At 35.9% G+C, this 22,500-nt stretch overlaps 1 protein-coding gene across 1 annotated transcript in view; it reads left to right on the top strand.

Moving 5' to 3' along the window:
• The window catches only part of LOC145263816 (reversion-inducing cysteine-rich protein with Kazal motifs-like), a 401,252-nt gene that overhangs the window by 301,865 nt on the left and 76,887 nt on the right, over positions 1-22,500 (top strand). The window contains exon 6 of the mRNA XM_080120880.1: positions 20,644-20,725. Within this exon, the coding sequence (XP_079977006.1) occupies positions 20,644-20,725 (82 nt within the window). The remainder of the gene's footprint in view (positions 1-20,643; positions 20,726-22,500) is intronic.

Here is a 22,500-nt window from a genome sequence, read left to right as displayed (position 1 = left end):
GTCTTTTAAGACTGAACGGAAGCGTGGCATGGCATGACATGGCATGGGGGTAGCATGCTCTCGTTCCGTCATCCATGACTGGGTAGAAGTCCTAATTAAGTAATTCGCAGTTGTATTTCTGAGTGTCGCATGCATTGAGAATTGATCTTTCAACCTCAGTTATGTTGTGACCCTTTGCATGTGATCATAGCGTAGTACCTGTGTTAAGTGTAACAGGCAGGACCAAGAGTCAAAACATTATTATTAATAATTGATTTGGCCGACGGCGAGCCGCTGGATCGATTATTATGATTAGAAAACTAAACAATTAGATTGGTAAAAAGTGATTGACACTGAAATAATAATATCGCTACAAAAGGAATGTGAAAATAGAAAATAGACGTAAACAAAATGTTGGTTTGCATAAACAAATAAGTAGACTGGGGTTACGTCAGCTGTTGGTCTGAGACACGTGATCAGATGTAGATTTGGGGAGATTGTAGTCAGTCGTTAGCTGAACATCAGAGAGAGCGGACGACTCAAGAGGGAGTTAGTCTCTCCATAGCACAAGGAGCTGCATTTTCTCGAGCAGCCAAGATGTAAAGACGTTTTAATCTTCGAAGATGTCAGCTGAAATCAGGAAACTAAATGTTCGTAAATAATTCAGGTGTGTGTTGTGTTTATTTACATCTGTTAAAAAGAACTGTTTGTCTACAACTGTTTCGATACGTCCATGTCAATCGTTTCCTGTTAGAACTGTTACATAAATTTTAAAATATACACACTAGACGATCAACTAAATGATACGACGTATATACATACACACATTTACACGTACATGACTATACAGATAAAATATAAACCCTACTATACAATGTGTCCGTTGTTATTGAGCATATTCATATACACCCACAACGTAATACCTCCACAAGAGTCTAACTTACAACCGAAATTTTGTCAAGAACGATAGCATGCTACCCCCGAAGTTTAAATAAAGGGTTCTGTTCGAAATTCCATCCAGATAACCGAGTTTGACAAAAAGATTCCCGAGTTTCATAAGATAACCTGGAGACGGTCGAAGATTACATCGACTGAAATGTTGTGAAAGTAACACTCAAGATGAGAACAGTAGTTTAAATAATCCCATTAAAACGAATTGTTTTTTTTTTAATTCACAAACATGATATCTAACTTCTATAGTGTTATTTTATTAATTATTTTATTTGTGTAGATTAGCAATCGATATATCAAATAGTGTTTTAAATTGTTTAATATTTAATCCTTTTATGTGTATCGGCCAAGGTTAAATTTGTTAACAGTGCATATGGCGTGCGTGTGAGAAAATCAGCAGCAGACGTAGAATAGCTGACTAGCGAAAATATTAGCAGCAGCAGCAGCAGACGCCGTCTTAACACACATGCAAAGTAAGTGTCGCGGAACAGAAAAAAAGGGGAAAAAAGACAGCACATGGTCGCGCAAAAAGAAAAATGCGGCATTGGCGTGGTTAAAATTTAACGACATGGTTGAAATGTAACGACATGGTTGAAATGTAACGATATAGTTGAAATTTAACGACATGGTTGAAATGTAACGACATGGTTGAAATGTAACGATATAGTTGAAATGTAACGACATGGTTGAAATGTAACGACATAGTTGAAATGTAACGATATAGTTGAAATGTAACGATATAGTTGAAATGTAACGACATGGTTGAAATGTAACGACATGGTTGAAATGTAACGATATAGTTGAAATATAACGACATGGTTGAAATGTACCGATATAGTTGAAATGTAACGACATGGTTGAAATGTAACGACATAGTTGAAATGTAACGATATAGTTGAAATGTAACGATATAGTTGAAATGTAACGACATGGTTGAAATGTAACGACATGGTTGAAATGTAACGGTATAGTTGAAATATAACGACATGGTTGAAATGTACCGATATAGTTGAAATGTAACGACATGGTTGAAATGTAACGACATAGTTGAAATGTAACGATATAGTTGAAATGTAACGATATAGTTGAAATGTAACGATATGGTTGAAATGTAACGACATGGTTGAAATGTAACGATATAGTTGAAATATAACGACATGGTTGAAATGTACCGATATAGTTGAAATGTAACGACATGGTTGAAATGTAACGACATAGTTGAAATGTAACGATATAGTTGAAATATAACGACATGGTTGAAATGTAACGACATGGTTGAAATGTAACGATATAGTTGAAATATAACGACATGGTTGAAATGTACCGATATAGTTGAAATGTAACGACATGGTTGAAATGTAACGACATAGTTGAAATGTAACGATATAGTTGAAATGTAACGATATAGTTGAAATGTAACGACATGGTTGAAATGTAACGACATGGTTGAAATGTAACGATATAGTTGAAATATAACGACATGGTTGAAATGTACCGATATAGTTGAAATGTAACGACATGGTTGAAATGTAACGATATAGTTGAAATGTAACGATATAGTTGAAATGTAACGACATGGTTGAAATGTAACGACATGGTTGAAATGTAACGATATAGTTGAAATATAACGACATGGTTGAAATGTACCGATATAGTTGAAATGTAACGACATGGTTGAAATGTAACGACATGGTTGAAATGTAACGATATAGTTGAAATGTAACGATATAGTTGAAATGTAACGATATAGTTGAAATGTAACGACATGGTTGAAATGTAACGACATAGCTGAAATGTAATGACATTGTTGAAATGTAACGTTCACGTTACAAATTATGCGTTTCTTTGGAATTTGAACGAAAATCGAAAACCAGAAAATTGAATTTCCATTAAAAACCAATGTCATGTACTTTTTTGTTTTAGTTTCTTTTTTGTTTTTTTTTGTTTTTTTTGTTTTTGTTTTTTTGTCAATTTCAACTAAAAGCAATGTTATCTACGAGATGCCTTCAATAAGTGTCCAGACTTTTTCGCATGAGCACTTTTATTGATAGTACAAGCATAAAACTTTAGTCTCCTCCGAAGTAATCTCCTCCGGCTGCAATGCACTTGTTTTACCGTCCCCACAACTTCTGGAATGCCCTATGGAAGTCCTCTGGTGTAAGTGTGTCAACGAGCTTCGTCACAGTCGCTTTCCTCTTCTCAATTGTTTCAAAATGACAGCCTGTAAAGTTATTCTTAAGCTTGGGGAATAACAAAACATTCCAGGGGGGCAAGGTCTGGACTATATTGAGGGTGAGACACTTGGTCTTGATATTTATCTGGGTTAAATAGTCCATAACAAGAATAGAGTGGTAGACTGGTGCATTCACGCATATCTGCTGCATCTTCAGTTCCTCGCGGATAATCGTATGCACAGTTCCCACACTGAAATCAAATTGTGCAATTATTGTCCCTATAGACACACGACGGTCCTTAACCATGTAATTCTTTATTTGGCCAATCAACTCTGGTGTTTTGACTTTCTTTATTCCTCCCACATCTCTCATCATCCCAGACTCCCTGCCTTCCTTGAATCCCTTGTGCCACTTAAATACCGATGCTCGATTCATGCAAGATGGTCCAAAAGCAGTCTGGAGCATTCCATAGGTTTCTGTGACATTTTTTTTCCAAGTTTAAAACAGAATTTTATTGCATATCATTCTTTTAACGTGTCCTCACGTCCAGAATGCATTTTTGAAATTCACCAGATGTGACAATCAGGCTTTAGTAGAGTGTATTCCAATTCCTGCTGTAGCTGTTCCTTTGAAGCTGAAATCATAAAAATTGGTCAGCCATCTTATAAGATGTATAGCAATAAAATACCGAATTTTCCAGAGTCTACGACAAGTTTGAATGCATGTACAAAAATGTCTGGAAACTTATTGAAAGCACCTCATACGTAATTGTTGTCGCTAGTAGTATCATATTACAGCATTATGTACATGAAACACGTACTTTCATGATTTCATGATCGATTGACCGCCATCATTTTGGGGGAAAATGTAACAAGGCAGGTATTGGAATAGGGCCGCAAATGGATGCTAACATTTAATGCTAGCAAGACTAAACTGCTCTCCCTTAACAATTACAAGACACGTCTCCAACCTACCATATCCATGGAAATAACACCATACCTGAGAATTATACCTTTAAACTCCTCGGCCTAACATCCACAAGCAAGATGAACTTGAACAAGTACATTTAGGACATTGCGAATGCTCCTGCAAAAAACGTATGTCCCCTCTATCGTGCTAGAAGACTACTCACACCTGATAGTATCCTGTATCTCTACATAGCCAGTATTCGCCCATGTATGGAGTATTGTTGCCACATCTGGGCTGGTGCATATACTATTAGCTCCCCCCTCTTCTTTGATAGGGTCCAAAAAAAGTTTTCAATCTGATTGTTCCCACTTTGTCAACTGAGCTCCAACCCCTGTCCCATCTCTGCAATGGTGCATCTTTGTGTCTGCTTTATAAGTATTTTAATGATAAACTCGTTGCACGTGTGCCCCTTTGACGTACATTTCCCGATAAACCCGTTTAGCAACAAAATCACACCCCTTCACTGTTGAGGTCCCTAAATGCCAGAAAGCTTTCTACTCTAATAACTTTTTCCTTCGAACAGTTAGACTTAGGAATTCCTTTCCTGTTACCTGCTTCCCTGACTGTACAAATATGCAGAAGTTTGAATGTAACATAAACTAACATTTTGTTAATCTTTCCTAGGCATGGTCCAAAATAGTAGCCCCTTGCGTTCAAGTGGCAATATGCCTGGTTAAGGGACAACGTTAGTAAAAAAAAAAAAAAAAGAAGAAAAGACTGTTCAATCCGATTAATTATATAAGTATAACTTGCAATTTACTTCGAAAACTATTTTAATTAATAATTAATTTTCTATTTTATCGTTTTTTCGTAATTTTTGGATATGTTCACTAATGTCGACATGCCAGTTGAGCAAATACCACTTGTTTAAATTGAAATTCAATATTTCGATTTACGATTTTCGTTCAAATTCCAAGGAAGCGTCTTAATTTGATACGAGACACCTTAAGCGAACAATTCGAGAATTGGGGCTCAAGGTGTAAGGGTGGGAGGTCACGTGTGAGATTATCAAACGAGGGTATGTGTGAGCATAGAAAAAACGGACTAAAAGGAGGGGGCACGGGTAAAATGCCGAACCTCCGCAAACTCTCGCCTTCTTTCCCCCATGATGTTCCCATCTGGTTCCGCTATTCATTCGTCGTTTCCCAAACACTCCAAGATAAGGAACATATGGTCGCGGGTCAAAGGTCAATACATAACGTGCCCTCTTCGAAAATAGTTCTTCGCCGGTGTCCGAGTTAAGACCCTTCCCACGTTTCTAGCTAGAGCTCGCACTTCTTTTGACCTACAAAATAACGTCGTTCATCTCTCTCTCTCTCTCTCTCTCTCTCTCTCTCTCTCTCTCTCTCTCTCTCTCTCTCTCTTGTATATATATATATATATATATATATATAGGCTCATTACCGTGGGGTCCTAATTTCGAATCTCGCTAGATTCAGCCACTCTGATGAGTCGTAGACGACGAAACATGTGTCAGTGGATAATTATATTTTAAAAATAATATATATGCCGCTCCCATGTGCGGGTACCAAATTGGTTAAAGGGAAAATCATTCCCAACTCGCATTTAGGTAAAAATGCACTTTTGTAAATAATTAAATTCATTCAAAACGTATCGCAAAAACAAATGACATCTCTCTCTCTCTCTCTCTCTCTCTCTCTCTCTCTATATATATATATATATATATATATATATATATATATATATATATATATATATATATGTGTGTGTGTGTGTGTGTGTGTGTGTGTGTGTGTGTGTGTGTGGAAATATGTTGTTTTTATTTTCGATTATATTTCACCTTTATTTATCTCAATCACTTAATTTATGAAGCTCGGTGTAATTACAGAGTGTCTTTACATTAAAATTCAAACATAGCGTAATAAAAGAAAAAAAAAAGGTTATTGCTACTTCTTTCCCAATTTTCGGATTTTATAATCATGCCTATATGTATTTTTTTAAATGAATTGGTTGTTGCTTTTTCTTCTGATGAGTTAAGGGCCAAATAAATTCACAGATTAATACAATAATTAAATTAATGATTTTTCCCCACGAAACAGGTGCTGTCAAAAATTGGACATGTAAACGTACTTAAAAGAATAAATTGTAAGATGGTCAACAATGTGAAAATTATGATATAGATTTTTGTCATTTATTTGTTATATATATATGTGTGTGTGTGTGTGTGTGTGTGTGTGTGTGTGTGTATTATTTTTGAAATATAATTATCCACTGACACGTGTTTCGTCGTCTACGTCTCATTAAAGTGGCTGAATCTGTCAGTGGATAATTATATTTTAAAGATAAAATACATGCCGCTCCCCATTTAGGGGGTACCAAATTGGTCAAAGGGAAAATTATTCCCGGTACTCATGCAGAGAGTGATCCGTGCTGAAATAATAACGTCATTATTTAAAAGGCCATTCTTAACATGAGGAGGGGAGGGTGTTTGTAATTATTCTGTACTTTAACCTTACAATTGAATAAAAAAACATATCATAAAACTTTAATTAAACGTGGAAATACGATTTTAAAAAATAGCGCGGATCACTCTCTGCATTAGCACCTTATTCCCAATTCGCATTTAGGTAAAAAAAAAATGCACTTTCGTATAAATAATTGAATTCATTTAAAAACAGATTGCTAACAAAAACAAATATAAACATATATATAATTATTTTTTTACTATAATAATTAAATACCTTCAGATACTAGTGTTTAATACTTTCGGGAATCTTCAGTGCAGGGTTTCACGATTAACACAAGTCGAGAGATTCGAATTCGGCGACACGGGCCATCTCTGGCTCGATTAGCGAAGACCGTATCCATTCGGCTAGCATTAACCGCGTGAAATAACGTTGAATTTAAACATTTTAATATTTTAAATGTTCTTTACGTCAGTCAGACAGTGATCTAATCGTTATACGATGATCTATGCATAAGAGCTAAATTGACTGACTTAATTCAACTGAAAGTGCTCAACGATAAGAAACGAATTTCTTAAAGGGGCTGTCATAATTAATTTTTTACTATAATAATTAAATATATATATATTTGTTTACAAACAGGCGATTTGAGCACTATAAAAGTGGTGGCGGGTGTCTATTCGAATAGACATTCCGACGAGTTATTTACGGGCGTCGCTTCCATGGTCGAGTGGTAGAACTGCCGACTGTCAACACGACGGTTCTAGGTTCAATCCTTGGCTTGGGAGAGATGCTAGTCTAGCGGCACTGACGAGTTGTGATACAACGAAACAGGACTGTATGTCGATGACTACAAATATATATATATATATATATATATATATAGTCATCCACATACAATACTGTTTCGCTGTTTCACAGCTCATCAGTGCGGTTAGACAGGCAACTACCTCAAGCCAGGACATACATATATATATATATATATATATATATATATATATATATATATATATATATATATATATATAGTCGAATGTTTATTTAATAGACATTTGAAGAGATATATGCGAACACCGACCCAATAGTGGTTAGAAGTACCGACTATCAATGCGATGGTTGTAAGTTCAATCCCCGGCTGGGGAAAGGTGCTAGTCTAATCTCGTGTAGCCAACACAGGTTCCGGTGTTTCAAAATAAAACCGCTGAGAGACAACGTGCAGATCTTTACCAACTGACTTTTCTTTTTTCAACTCTACAATATAGCAAGAAAGAAGAAAAAAAAAAAGAAAACAATTACAACATACTGAGGATGGAGTTTGACTCCGAAATATATTTAAATTACAAATTTCAAGCAAGTAAAACAATTGTTGATTTTCCTAATATTGCGTTGTGATTTCGCTTTTAAGCGCACCTGATGTGTATTCTATATAAATATTTATACACTATATAAATATTTATACATTATATAAATATTTATACATTACTGAATTAATCACAACCAAATGAAAAAAACTCAATATAAACACAATAAAAAGTAGAGCGTATTATAGAAAATTAAATTATATTGAAAATTTGTTTTTAGAGTCGAATTTTATTGTAAATTTTAATTTACAGTTTTAAATTCTTTTATTTCCCCTACACACACACACACACACACACACATACATATATATATATATATATATATATATATATATATATATATATATATATATATATGATTGCAACGTCTTGTCAGACGAGTGCCACTCCCTCAGACACTTAAAGTCCATAAGCCCGAAAATGACTTCCATCACCACAGGACCATTTTAATAGACAAATGCCCGAGGGAGTATCTATACACAGATGATATTATAGAGTCTTAGCTTTGTGCGACAGCTAAGTCTCTCTCTCTTAGTTCAAAATGTTGAGATCCAACAACAAGCAAGAGCAAGATAGTCAGCAAGAAGTTAAACTGCAGACCAGCTTAATGAAAGTAATGGTCTCCCGCTTTATGGTTTTTAAATCTGAAATTTGCTTCTCCTAGAAAGGGCGAATGAACCCTTTTTCGAGATCAACGGCCAATTAGCAACGTGTGTGTTTGTGTATGTATGTGTGTGTGTGGGTAGAGAGGGCTCCCGTAAGCTGTGGTGAAGACATATATATATATATATATATATATATATATATATATATATATATATATATATATATATATATATATAGGCGGTGCTCCACAGAATGGTATACCGGCAACCTGCTGCAAAATGCCTTCTCGGACTTGCATGTCAAGCACAAGCACATTTTGCCGCAGCGAACGATGATATCTGAAGTGTGTGCTACACGAAATTGCGCCTCATAGATATGACCTTAAACTATATCCAGTGATGAAGCCCCAGCTGGCGGCCTTTGGGGTGTGTGGAGCCACCCTTTAATTACCATTGCTCCCAGGTCTACTCTGACCCGGTGTGGTAGTACCTGTTAGGGTCCCAACTATGGGCTAAATAGAAACCGACTTGAAAACAACAAATATATTCTATTAAAACATTTTTCTTCAAAATCTTTGGATTCGACATTAAATAACCTGAAATGGGTTGATATGCCGTAAAACAAAAACAAACAAAACAGCCATACACGAAATTGCGCCTCATGGACTACCTAAAAAATGTATACTCGTATCCCAGTTCTGTCAACGATGATATATATACACACATGTGTGTGTGTGTGTGTGTGTGTGTGTGTGTGTGTGTGTGTGTGTGTGTGTGTGTGTTTTCTTGCGTCAAGTTTCCTCAACGTTTTGATATAAATATAGATGCTGGAATTTAGAACGGCGAAGTAATACTGCAAGATAATCTCTCCATCCCATGCATATTTATTACTAACATGGGTGCCCTGCATTGCCCGGGTGTTTGAAGGTGTGTGTTGAGCCAAACAAAAAAAGTGGTAGTAGGAAGGCAGGCTCGAACTCGTACCGCGAAGGAGGAAGAGAATGGGGGAAAAAAAGCCCTGACGTCTTTGCTATTACAACCACCGTCAAATCGGAAGTGACGTTGGTTTTAATTAGGCTAAACAATTGAAAGGAGAGGATGACATTCGAAAATATCGGCGAAAAAAGCGACCCCCCCCCCCGTAGAAAAGTGCCCAGGTGAAGATATCAATGTTTTTAGCCAATCTTTCGATGTTTGTCGTCTGAAGGGTCGAACTTTAAAACGATACTGATCTTGCAAAAGTCCGTCTCGTCTGTCGAAAGTTTTAGGCAGACATGCAAACATACATACGTACATACATTTATATATTGAAAACTCAAGTTTTCGACCCAAACCGATTAAAAAGCTTGCTCTATCGCTGAATACTCTTTTTGTAAAATTTCAAATGTTTAGACCAGAAAGTGTCTGAGTAATTTGGTAAAGACCAAAGCGGTCAAAATTTTTGTAACTTTGACCCTTATTATGACCCCTGAAAATTTCTTGGTTTGGGCTCAAATCAAGTTATTAGTTTAAATCCATGTCCAAGGAACCTATATCTAAAATTTCAAGTGTTTAGACCCAAAATTGGCGGAAGAGTTTGGTAGAGTTCTCAAAGGTCAAATCGTTGAACTTTGACCCCTTAACAGCCAAATTTCTGGCCGAAAATGGATCACAAACATTTTCCCAAATATCAGTATCCTGTATATCGAATTTCGAGTCTGTAGACTGAAAATTGACAGAGATATTGTGTAGGGAAATGTACACAGACAGACGGGCAGGCAGACAGGCAGACAGACAGACACACATACACACACGCACACACACACACTTTCATGTTTATAGATATATAGATGATGTATTTTTTATTTTAAAAAAATATCAGTAACAAGAATTTTATGCATTTTTACTTTAGGAGAAGCGAAAGCCTCTGTGTAGCTTTATTGATATAAATAACTTTTATAACTTTTTCTGATCACGAAGTCAGCCAGCTTATTCTGCCGTCGATAAATAACATGAATTTTGTGTAAATTAAAAAAAAAAGACACAAACATTAAAACAACGTGTCCTATTTTCCAATTGTGACCTCAGAATTTTGTATTTTTATAAAATATTGATAAACAAAATCGATGAATAATTAATCAATATTGATGGCAGATTGTTTTTTTAATGTTTATTAACACGAGTGTTGAAATATTTCAAAGCGTGTGACGAGGACTTCATTCGTCTTTTGTTTTGTTTTTTGTTTTGTTTTGTTTTGTTTTTTGTTTTTGTTTTTTTTATAGTAAATTGTTTTTTTTTTATTATTTATTTATTTAGTTAGTTTTTGTTTTCCAAAATAATTATGGAAGCTATCCAATGAAATCGAAACCTGGCACGAGGCCATTACTTATCGTTCTATAAGCAATAATTTATTAATATTTTGGAATAGAGGCTGCATCGTTCTTTTTTTTTTTTTTTTTTACAAAGGGGTTACCATATATCGAAGCCCGGAAGCCATTTGAGGATAATGCTGAATATGTGTATTGTACTCATTGGGAGAGTAGCGTAATAATCGTTTGTGGGGGAAATTTATTATAATCAGATTATTTACGAAGATAAGAACTTGTGTAAGTTGGACTTGAAGATGACAATATTGTAGTCAGTTGGAAAGCAGACAAGCGTAACAAAGTTCCCCGGGCGGGCAGTTTTAGGAAAGAAGCTTTGTTCATGGAATCCACGTTTAGGTTTAATGGAACCGGTAATTTATTGACAGTTATTTGGGTTAGACGAGTGTTTTCTGTTAAAGATTGACGAGGAGTGACCATAGATTGGAGCTCTGTCGAGCTCTTGCCATGAAAACATTTTGTTACTCTTCAAAACATTTCTTCCCCCTTTAAAATCTTGTAGCTTATTTTCGATTACTGCATTTAGAGCACAATTATCAAAATTATTTATTTGTATGCGACGGTCTAGATCACGTCGGTGTCACCATTTATAATGGAATAGACGAATGAAGGGTCATTAGATACACAAAACTCTCATAATTAAAGTTTTAGTAACGGTAAATGGGCCGTCTGAATCCATGTAATATGTAACCCAAAGGAGTTCACTTAGCTATTGTATGTTTAGGCCATGTCGGGGTCACCATTTTATAACAGCATAGACGAATGAGCAGGTATCCATAACGATTGTAATTAAAGTTTTTGTTGAAGTCGATGGTCAATCTGGCTTCATGTTTGAAACAAATAAAATGCCCATTGATTCGTAGATGGTTAGAACATTTCGTATTACTTCTTGAGTGTGTTAGTTTCACAACTTTCGGTCGATGTAACCTCCGATCTTTTTCAGATGTGTACTGTCGAATTCGGGAATCGAATTTGAGAATCTGAGCGAAATTTCGAACGAAAGCCTTTATTTAATTCACGTGGGTAGAGGTTTTTTATAATTCGTGATTGTATTTGTGTATGACTCGCAATTATAACTTTACGAATGACGTAGAACCAAGTACTTTATCCATTGCACCCCGTGGATATTTGCGGAAAATTCTAGTATGAATTTTAGGAGCGTTAGACCTGTTTTTATTTTTAGATATACAATCTCACCATTTACCTTTATATATCATTTAGTTTGAGCATTAGGGAAGTGATATACAAATTACCATTAGCGTATAAAGCGATGCTCTTTTTGTAAACAAATTGAGCTTAGGTACTTTGGACAATGTCAAAACATTGTTAATTCACTGTCCGCATTGCAGCAGCCGTATAGCGAAACGGGTTTCGATCCTTGCTTGAGGTAGTTGCTTGTCTAGCCGCACTGATGAGCTGTGAATCAGCGAAACAGTACTGTATGTGGATGAATATGTGTGTGTGTGTGTGTGTGTGTGTGTGTGTGTGTGTGTGTGTGTGTGTGTGTGTGTAATTAAATAATTATTTTTATACCTACAAACACTAGTGTTTTATACTAAGCAAATATCAGTGTAGGATGACAATTTGGGAGCTTTGAACCCAGCCATGAAGCCACCTTTGAATCCACTTGCTAAACCTTAAGCACTTTTTTTATCGCTTATAAAGTTAAGATTCTTATTAGCACTTTCTTTTAGCAATATTAACAACTTCGAAACGCTATTAATTTTATTTTTTCCGTTAGCTTAGCGCGTTTATATACATATATATATATATATATATATATATATATATATATATATATATATATATATATATGAACAGATCGCCCTTATTTTTTTGGGGGGGACGTACGTAGTTATTTATTTTTAATTGCGAATAACTTATTACTTATATCCGGTCATGGCTGACTAAATAAGAACATTCTACCCCCGTGGATTAAATAAAGGGGTCCTCCGTTTTAAATTCCGTGCAGATTCACGAGTTCGACAGAAATATTCTCGAGTTCGAAAAGAAACATCTGAAGAAGGTCGGGGGTTGCAACGGCCGACAGAAACGTTGTGAAAAATAACATTCAATATAAGAACATGAGTCTGAAGAAACCAAATAATAAAAAAAATCAATTCTCATCTCAAAAATTTAGAAACGTAAACGACTGTTTCTTTTCTTTTTTTTTTTTTTTTACAAAGGAGTCACAACTTATCAAGGCCCGGTGGTCACTCGAGGATAAGGGTTAATGAGTGTACGGTATTCAATGGAACAATATCATAGAAATCGTTACTAGTGGAAATTTGGTAAATTGGATTACTTAAAAGGACAGCTCATCAAGGACTTGCTTATGTCGGACTTGAAGACGACCATGTTGTAGTCAGCTGGAAAGCAGACAAGCGGAAAAGAGTTCCGCAGGCGTTCAGTTCTAAAAAAGAAGCTTTGTTCATGGAATCTACATTTAGGTTCAGGCACAGATAAAGAGTGGGGGAAATTATTGATAGTGGTTTCAGCTAAACGAGTGTTTCTCGTGAAAGTTTGGCAAGGAAGGACCATAGATTGGAGCTAAGGCGAGCACTTGCCATGAAAATAATTATAAAGCAGAGACAGGCTGTCTCTTCTGTGGGAAAGAGGTTGCAGGGACGAGAAGAGGGCGTCCCCTACTAGATACGAAGTCAATGTTTAACTCTGTCAGTACAGGATACGGTGCTTCTAGCAGCTCCTGCCCAGATGTGGTAACAGTACTCCATCCTAGAACGTACTTTGCTCTTAAACAGGTAGAGAATTGCATCGGCTGTGAGATATCTACTGCAGCGATAGAATGATCCGACCATTTTTCCAGCGACGTCGGCTACAGATTTGTTGTCTAACAGAAAATACCTATTATTTTGGTACAACTGAAACAAAATCTGAAAGCATTAGTAATTTGCGCAAATGGTCAAGAAGGGAGACATCCTTATAGAATCCATTCTCGGCTGGTGTGTTGGAAGGGACCAAGCGATGCTCTTACTGTTTGTACCACTGGTGACAAACTCTCACCGGGAAATCACTTGCGTGTGTGCTTCCAATGATTGGTCAAATAAACTATATTCATATGGCAAGCATTCCGATTGGTCAATGCGCTAATTACTCAATGATAGACCCGTCTACTGACATCAAGAAAACATAGTGCATCAAAATATTGTAACAGACCACGGAGATATATATATATATATATATATATATATATATATATATATATATATATATATATATATATGATGTGCATTCTTAAAGTAATACCTCCTATTTTTATTCTGCCATGGATTAGAGAGGACTACAAATTGCATTGCATGATGACTGAACTTATGCATTCATGACGTGAAAGTTAACTCTGTGTGCGTGTGTGTGCGTGTGTGCGCGCGCGCGTTTTCTTTAAAACAAATATACGTTTATGAAGCTATTTCAAAATTGCAACCATTTCTTGGACAAAGCAATTTTGTATCACTTGTATTTCCCTTACTATATAATGACGGTAAACCTTATATTTAGAATCCTTGTTCGAATTTTGATTCAATTCATTGCATAATTTTGATTGTAGAAAATGTTTGAAATGTAAGGCTCAAGCTTAAGATGTATTAAGAAGAAATTAAAATCAATGGAACGTTGTTTAATTAGCGTCTAATAACTATGGATTTATTTATGGCTGATGTTATTTGACCATTTTTTTCTCCCGTTTGGCTCAATGTTCGTAATTTAAAAAAAAAAACAAAAAAAAAATGTGAAACTACCAAACCTGTCAATCAACCATGTTTGCCTAGTCGACAACTCCCTGCCTGTTTGGCTACGACGGGTTAAGTTATCTTGATGTTTGTACAACACATTGTTTAAAACGAAAAGTTGTCAAGAAATCTGACTCCACAAGGCGGGAAGAGAGAAAGCGTAAAAATGAAAAGGATAAAATGCAAAACCAAAATGGCCGCTGGTTTGAAAAGCAAACATATGGAACCAATTGTAGCGGACGCCCTTTTATTATTATTATTTTATTGTTTTATTATTATTCTTTTATTGTTTTCCTGTTTAGATACGTCTTGGTACGATTCGGTGACGTTTTGTCCGCCCGTTGATCTGTCACGCTTAAGTTTGAAGTAGTGTTTTCGTCGTTCTGTTAGGCTTTATTTGAAATAGCCTTCTTTTGTTGTTCCTTTTTTTTTATTATTCTCCCTCACCCTCTCTCTCTCTCTCTCTCTCTCTCTCTCTCTCTCTCTCTCTCTCCCTCTCTCTCTCTCTCTTTCTCTCTCTATCTCTCTTCTTCTTCTTCTTTTTCTTTTTTTCTCTCTCTCTTTCTTTCTCTTTCTTTCTTTCTTTTTCTCTCGCTCTTTCTTTCTCTTTGTCTCCTCTTTCTCTCTTCTCTTTCTCTCTCTCTCTCTTTCTCTCTCTTTCTCTTTCTCTCTCTCTTTCTCTCTCTTTCTCTTTATCTCTCTCTTTCTCTGTCTCTTTCTCTCTCTCTCTTTCTCTCTCACTGAATTTGTGTATTCATTAAAAAATTTCGTCTCTTTAATTGAAAACAATCATACATTTTCACATGATACAAAAGTCCTGCTGTAATGTATTCCGAAATTCTAATTATTTTATACAAACCGTAAAAAATATTTTTATTCAATAAATGTTTTCTATGGTGTTTTTTTTTTTTTTTAATTTAAAGCGGTTCTTTCGTTTTTACCTATAAATTGTTCGAAACTTTATTTGAATAGTCCCCACTTATTCCAACTAGAAATATTCAAAAATGAAAAAAGAAATACCCTTAAATTTAAAATGCACTAGTGCCCTCTCTCTCTCTCTCTCTCTCTCTCTCTCTCTCTCTCTCTCTCTCTCTCTCTCTCTCTCTCTCTCTCTCTCTCTCTTCATCTACGCCATGAGTTTTCTTTTCGGTCCCAAAATCAACAAAGGCAAACCCATTCTTGGAATTATATTTTTACTGTTGATTTCGGTATGATGCTGATCTAGTAATATATTGTTGGGGCTGGGGTCTGAACGGCTGGTATTTTTTTTACACAGGAGCCACCACTTATCAAGACCCGGAGGCCACTCGAGAATAAGGGTTCATGGGTATACATTAGTCAACGTGATTATAGCGGCGTAGTAAACATAAGTAGTGGTAAATTTGTAAATTGGATTACTTAAGGGGACGGTTCATCAAGAACTTGTTTACATTGGCCTTGAAGACAATCAGATTGTAGTCAGCTGGAAAGCAGGCAAACGGAAAAGAGTTCCACAGGCGTGCAGTTCTAAGAAAAAAGCTTTAAGGGAATACACAGAGATGTGGGGAGTCCACATTTATAATAGAAGCGATAGAGCTGTGCAATGACAGTTCTTTAAACAGGAGGGGAGATGCATTATTGAAGATATATACGAAAAAAAAAACACGTTTGTTATTTTTTTTTTTTTTTAATAACAATTTTGCAACGGGAATGAAGTTGGCTTTTCTTTTTTTTTACTTAAACGAAACTGACTTTGGTTTGATAAAATTGTGTTTGACGTACCGTTGAATTATTTTTTCTAAAGAATAAAATTGAATAATGTTTATTTTTACAATAATGTTTATACATTTGTCTAGCGAATAAACATAAAAATATATATGGAAAAAAACACGTTTATTACTTTTTAAAAAAATCAAAATTATGCAAGGGGGATGAAGTTGGCTTTTGTTTTTCTTAAATAAAACTGACTTGGTTTGATAAAATTGTGTTTGACGTATCGCTGAATTATTTTTCTAACGAATAAAATTGAATAACGTTTATACTGAGAAATGTTTATATATTTATCTAGCAAATAAATATAAAATATATATGGAAAAACAAGTTTTTTTTTGTTTTTTTTTTTAATCAAAATGATGAAGTTGGCTTTTTTTTTTATCAAACCAAGTCAGTTTTGTTTAAAAAAAAAAAAAAGAAAAAAAGTCAACTTCATCCCCGTTGCATAATTTTGATATTTTTTAAATAATGTGTTTTTTTTTCATATATATATATATACATATATATATATATATATATATATATATATATATATATATATATATATATATATATATATATATATATATATATATATATATATATATATATATATATTCGCTAGATACATGTATAAACATTCTAGTAAAAATAAACTTTATTCAATTTTATTCTTTACAAAAAATAATTCAGCGGTACGGTGTACGCCACACAGAGATTTATCAAAAAAAATTAGTTTAGTATTACGATCGTAAACATTGACTTCAGCAGCACCGTTGTTCGAGTTTAAAAATAATAAACGTGGTTTTTCATATATAATTTTATGTTTATTCGCTAGATAAAAATTCAAAAATAACTTGGGGCGGGGGGGGGGGGTCTGTAATAAGTTGTTTTTTTTTTGTTTTTTTTTTTTTGGAAAAAGTTGTCTTTATGACAGTATGAAATTTGGCGCGTGATGTACTTTTTGGCGTGCTGGCAAGCTGGCGTTTACCGATTGGATGGGATTATTGTCAAAAGTTGAGCTTTTTCGAGCTACAGATAGCCGCCAGCAAGGGAGAACCGAGGTCCCCAGTTAAACGGCATCGCCGCAGATGAGGAGGAGGAGAAGGAGGAGGACGTACAACTTATTTTCATTTTCATGGCATTTTTTTATCAAGCACATTATTTCACCACCACCCCCTTTTTGTTTATAATTATTTAATTTTCAAAAACTCTTGACTCCATCTATATCTCTAAAGAAAGTATTATTATTCATTCTTTGTATTTTCTTAACGTCTTTGGGGTTTGCCTATTTCATTAAAACTACTCACGCCTTTCCTCCGGTTGTTGACATAACATCGCTAAAATTGCAGCTTCCCCCAACCCTCATAGGGTTTCAATTTCAGTCCCTTTCCCTTCCTCTCCCGACGGCGACCTCAAGTTAAAAAGGTGTCGACTAACCCTAACCCTAACCCAACCACATCCTCATCTTTGTTACATTCTCCATTTTATTTATTTTGCCAATTACGTTTTTTTTTTTTTTTAGTGAGTGTTTTGTTTTGTTTTTGGAATTTGTTTTTATATTTGTTCTTTTTTGTTTGTTTATTTGTTCTTTTATACTTTCTCTCTTTTTTTCACTTTTTTTTACTTTTCTTCTCTTTCTTTTTATACTTTTTATCTCTTTCTCTTTTCGTTTATGTTTTTTTTTTCTGTTTTTCCTTCCTTTTTTCACACTTCCCCCTTTCTCTTTTTCCTTCTTTTTCACTCTCCCCCTCTCTCTCTCTCTCTCTCCTTCATACTCCCTCTCTCCATTTTCTTTCGTTTTCACACTCCTTCTCTCTCTTTTTCCTTCCTTTTCATACATTTTCTCTTTCCTTCCTTTTTACCCCCTCCCCTCTCTCTCTTTTTTCTCTCTTTCTTTCTCTCTCTCTCTCCTTCCTTTTCATACTTTTTAACTCGTCTTTTCTTTTTATGTGTATTCATTCTTCTCTTTCCGTCGTTGTAATACTATCTCTCCCATATAGAAACAAAATGGACTTTTATTGTATGGAAGAGTGGATAAGCGTCCGAACAGACTTAGATTTCTACTCCTTCGGGCCGAGATCAAAGTGAAGTATCTGATACTACACTTCAATTTTTTGTTCTCAGTTAGCGAAGAAGAAATCCCTCACAACTGAGACATTTTTTAATTTTTGTTCCTTTCTCCTCATTAAAAACGATCTTGGTGTCTAAGTCTGCCCTCGCCGGGAGGCTAAGTAAATATGAACAAGCCATGAATATATAATTGAAGAAGAACCAAGATACTTAGATTGCTTTATACGACCATTCTTGTGTGGTGTGAATACGCATTTTTATTAAATGAGGATGATCCTAATCAACCGATCGAAATATTCATGTGGACTTGAAAAATATCAAATTTTTTCATAACGGAATCACGAAACCACGTTATTTTATGGCAAAATTTATTTTGCCTCTCTTAGCTGGCGAGACCTCAGCCCGGAAGGACGCACGTCTCTGACTGCTTTCCTCAATAAAGGTCCAGCGTGCACGGTGTAACTATCTATCTGTCTATCTATCTATCTATCTATCTATCTATCTATCACACACACATACACGCACGCACGCACGCACGCACACACACATACACACACACACCGATGTTTAAAGTTTTATCTATTCTATTTCTATCGATATAATTAACAATTATTCTCTTTCCAATTTTCCATCTCTCTCTCTCTCTCTCTCTCTCTCTCTCTCTCTCTCTCTCTCTTCTCCTTCTCTTCGTTCACTTTACCCCTCTCTCCGTTCTCTTCTACATTTCGTACAGTTCGTCCCCCCCCCTCTCTATATAGAAATATATAGTGTTCAGTCTATTAATCGGAAATCGGAAAAATAGGAACTTTTTCGAGTATGGAAATTAAAAAAAAAAACGATACATTTCCGATACTAAAAACTGATTCGTTAAATTTCGAGGTTTCCTTTTGCCTAACTCTTAGTTTCCCATTGCTGGTACTAATCATAAAATGATAAACTACTGATTTTAAATTGCCAGTAAAACTAAAATGTACATATCTCAGCATTTCAGGGGTATTTTTATGCGTGCAATATGCGCAGATTACATATTTTTTACGGTAATCGAGAAGAAAATATTATGACTAAATATTTATAAATTGATCGAAATTGCTACTTATATCGGAATCGATAATATATATATATATGATTGTTGAGCTGGATTAAATCCGACGATATGAAATAAAATAGAGGTGGAAGGATCTGGATACTCAACGTTTCGCCCGATTTATGCGGGCTTCTTCAAGAGGGATATATATATATATATATATATATATATATATATATATATATATATATATATATATATATTGTTGATTTTTTTTAACGATTAAGTAGCGTCTTCAACTTGTGCTCACCGGTGTTCATTTTTCCGTCTTGTTTTTCCTCATTCTATCAGACGCTGATGAGTTGTGTTGATTTTTCTCAGCCACAGAAGGCTGTTCCAATACAATGAAACCGCTGGTTCGTCTTTGGAATATGTACGTATACGGCATAATCGCGTTGACACACCGGTTCTCGTCAGATCACCGAAGTTAAGCAACGTTAGTACCAAATAGGCGACCATTTGGGAATACTAGTTGCTGTATGTGCTCTCCGCTTATATATATATATATATATATATATATATATATATATATATATATATATATATATATGGCATATTTCATTAAATAAAATTCACGGTTTTTGTCTATTAATTCTATTTTCGATCCTTTCCGACGTCCGAATACATCTTCACTTCTGGCGGGAACTGGCTGATGTAATCACCATATTTATCATAAGTCCGAGTACTTTCCAATCCTTCAGGATCCATCGTCAGGAATAAATTAATCTAACTGGTTTTGAACAATTGATAAAGTGTTGTTTTTTTTCTCATTAATTAATTCTCGTTAATTATTTTATTTATCTTTTTTTCCATTGGTTAAAATTATTTTAATGCATTTAAATCTCCCCACTCTCTATCGGTGCCTAAACCTTAACATGGATTCCATGAACAAAGCTTCTTTCCTAGAACTGCACGCCTCTGGAACTGTGGAACTGGCCTGCTTTCCAGCAAGCTACAATATCATTGTCTTCAAGTCCAACGTAAACAAGTTCTTATTAAACTGTCTTCGTACATAATCTAATTATAGCAAATCACCACTTCAAACGATTATTACGTAAGTATCCTAATGAGTACAATGCTCACGTTAACCCTTATCCTCGAGTGGCCTCCTGACTTTGATATATAATAACCTCTTTGTAAAAAAAAGAAATTAATGTGTATCTTTCTGTTTTTTCTTTTAGGCCCATTCGAAGTCCGACCTGAAAGAATCGTGTGCGGAAGATGAGGAGGTTGAACTATACAGCTGCGTCGATCGAATGCAAGGTAAGTTTCAATGGCTTCAATCTCGAGGGAAGAGGGTATTTTTACTCTACATGAACAAACAGAATTCCATGTTGTATTTTGTGATGCTCCAAACTTCCTGATTGTATTTCTTTTATATATTTCCGCGGAATTTCTGGTATGGTCAGAGGTAACGCACCGTGGCTCCGCTATGAAATGACGACTCACGTGCCGAGTCAGTATTTTGAGCCGTGACGTGGGCATGAAGTCACGGAATGAAATGCATATATATAAGCATAAAGACCTGAAGAGGGTGAATAGAAAAGGAAGATAAAGGAAAAAAACGTGTGGTGGTTGGGAAGTTACGCTTGACAAGCACGCGTGTTTTCCTGTTATCTTTTTAAAAGTGAACCGACCGACTTGGCAACTGTATCAGATGCAATATATTGAGGGCAAGCTGTGTCTAGTGCCGTGTATTGAGAGCCAGCTGTATCTAGTGCCGTGTATTGAGAGCCAGCTGTATCTAGTGCCGTGTATTGAGAGCCAGTTGTGTTTAGTGCCGTGTATTGAGAACCAGTTCTGTCTAGTGCCGTGTATTGAGAGCCAGTTGTGTTTAGTGCCGTGTATTGAGAACCAGTTCTGTCTAGTGCCGTGTATTGAGAGCTAGCTCTGTCTAGTGCCGTGTATTGAGAGCCAGCTGTGTTTAGTGTCATGTATGAAAGCTAGCTATGTCTAGTTCTGTGTATTGAGAGCTAGCTGTGTCTAGTACCGTGTATTGAGAGCCAGTTGTGCATAGTGTCGTATATTGAGAGCCAGCTGTATCTAGTGCCGTGTATTGAGAGACAGTTGTGTTTAGTGCCGTGTATTGAGAGCCAGTTGTGTCTAGTGCCGTGTATTAAGAGCCAGTTGTGACTAGTGCCGTATATTGAGAGCCAGCTGTGCCTAGTGCCGTGTATTGAGCGCTAGCTATATCTAGTACCATGTATTGACAACCAACTGTATCTAGTGCCGTGTACTGGGAGCCTGCTCTGTCTAGTGCCATGTATTGAGAGCAAGGTGTGTTTAGTGCTGTCTATTGAGAGCCAGCAGTTTCTAGTGCTGTGTATTGAGAGCCAGCTGTATCTAGTGCCGTGTATTGAGAGCCAGCTGTGTTTAGTTTCGTGTATTGAAAGCCAGTTGTGTTTAGTGCCGTGTATTGAGAGCCAGTTGTGCCTTGTGTCGTATATTGAGAGCCAGCTTTGTCTAGTGCCGTGTATTGAGAGTCAGTTGTGTTTAGTGCCGTGTATTAAGAGCCAGTTGTGACTAGTGCCGTATATTGAGAGCCAGCTGTGCCTAGTGCCGTGTATTGAGCGCTAGCTATATCTAGTACCATGTATTGACAACTAAATGTATCTAGCGCCGTGTACTGGGAGCCTGCTCTGTCTAGTGCCATGTATTGAGAGCAAGGTGTGTCTAGTGCTGTCTATTGAGAGCCAGCAGTTTCTAGTGCTGTGTATTGAGAGCCAGCTGTATCTAGTGCCGTGTATTGAGAGCCAGCTGTGTTTAGTTTCGTGTATGAAAGCCAACCGTGTCTAATGCCGTGAATTGGGAGCCAGCTATGTCTAGTACCGTGTATTGAGAGCCAGCTGTGCCTAGTGCTGTGTATTGAGAGCCAACAGTTTCTAGTGCTGTGTATTGAGAGCCAGCTGTGTCTTGTGCCGTGTATTGAGAGCCAGTTGTGTTTAGTGTCGTATATGAGAGCCAACTGTGTCTGGTGCCGTGAATTGGGATCCAGTTGTGTCTAGGGTTGCGTATTGTTTTACATTGGCTAATGGAGA

This window comes from Euprymna scolopes, chromosome 39 (genome assembly GCF_053919585.1).
Source record: "Euprymna scolopes isolate OS-2025 chromosome 39, ASM5391958v1, whole genome shotgun sequence".
NCBI classification, from domain to species: Eukaryota; Metazoa; Mollusca; class Cephalopoda; order Sepiida; family Sepiolidae; genus Euprymna; species Euprymna scolopes.
Note: the sequence above shows the minus strand (reverse complement) of the source record. Positions and strands in the feature narration are given on the sequence as shown.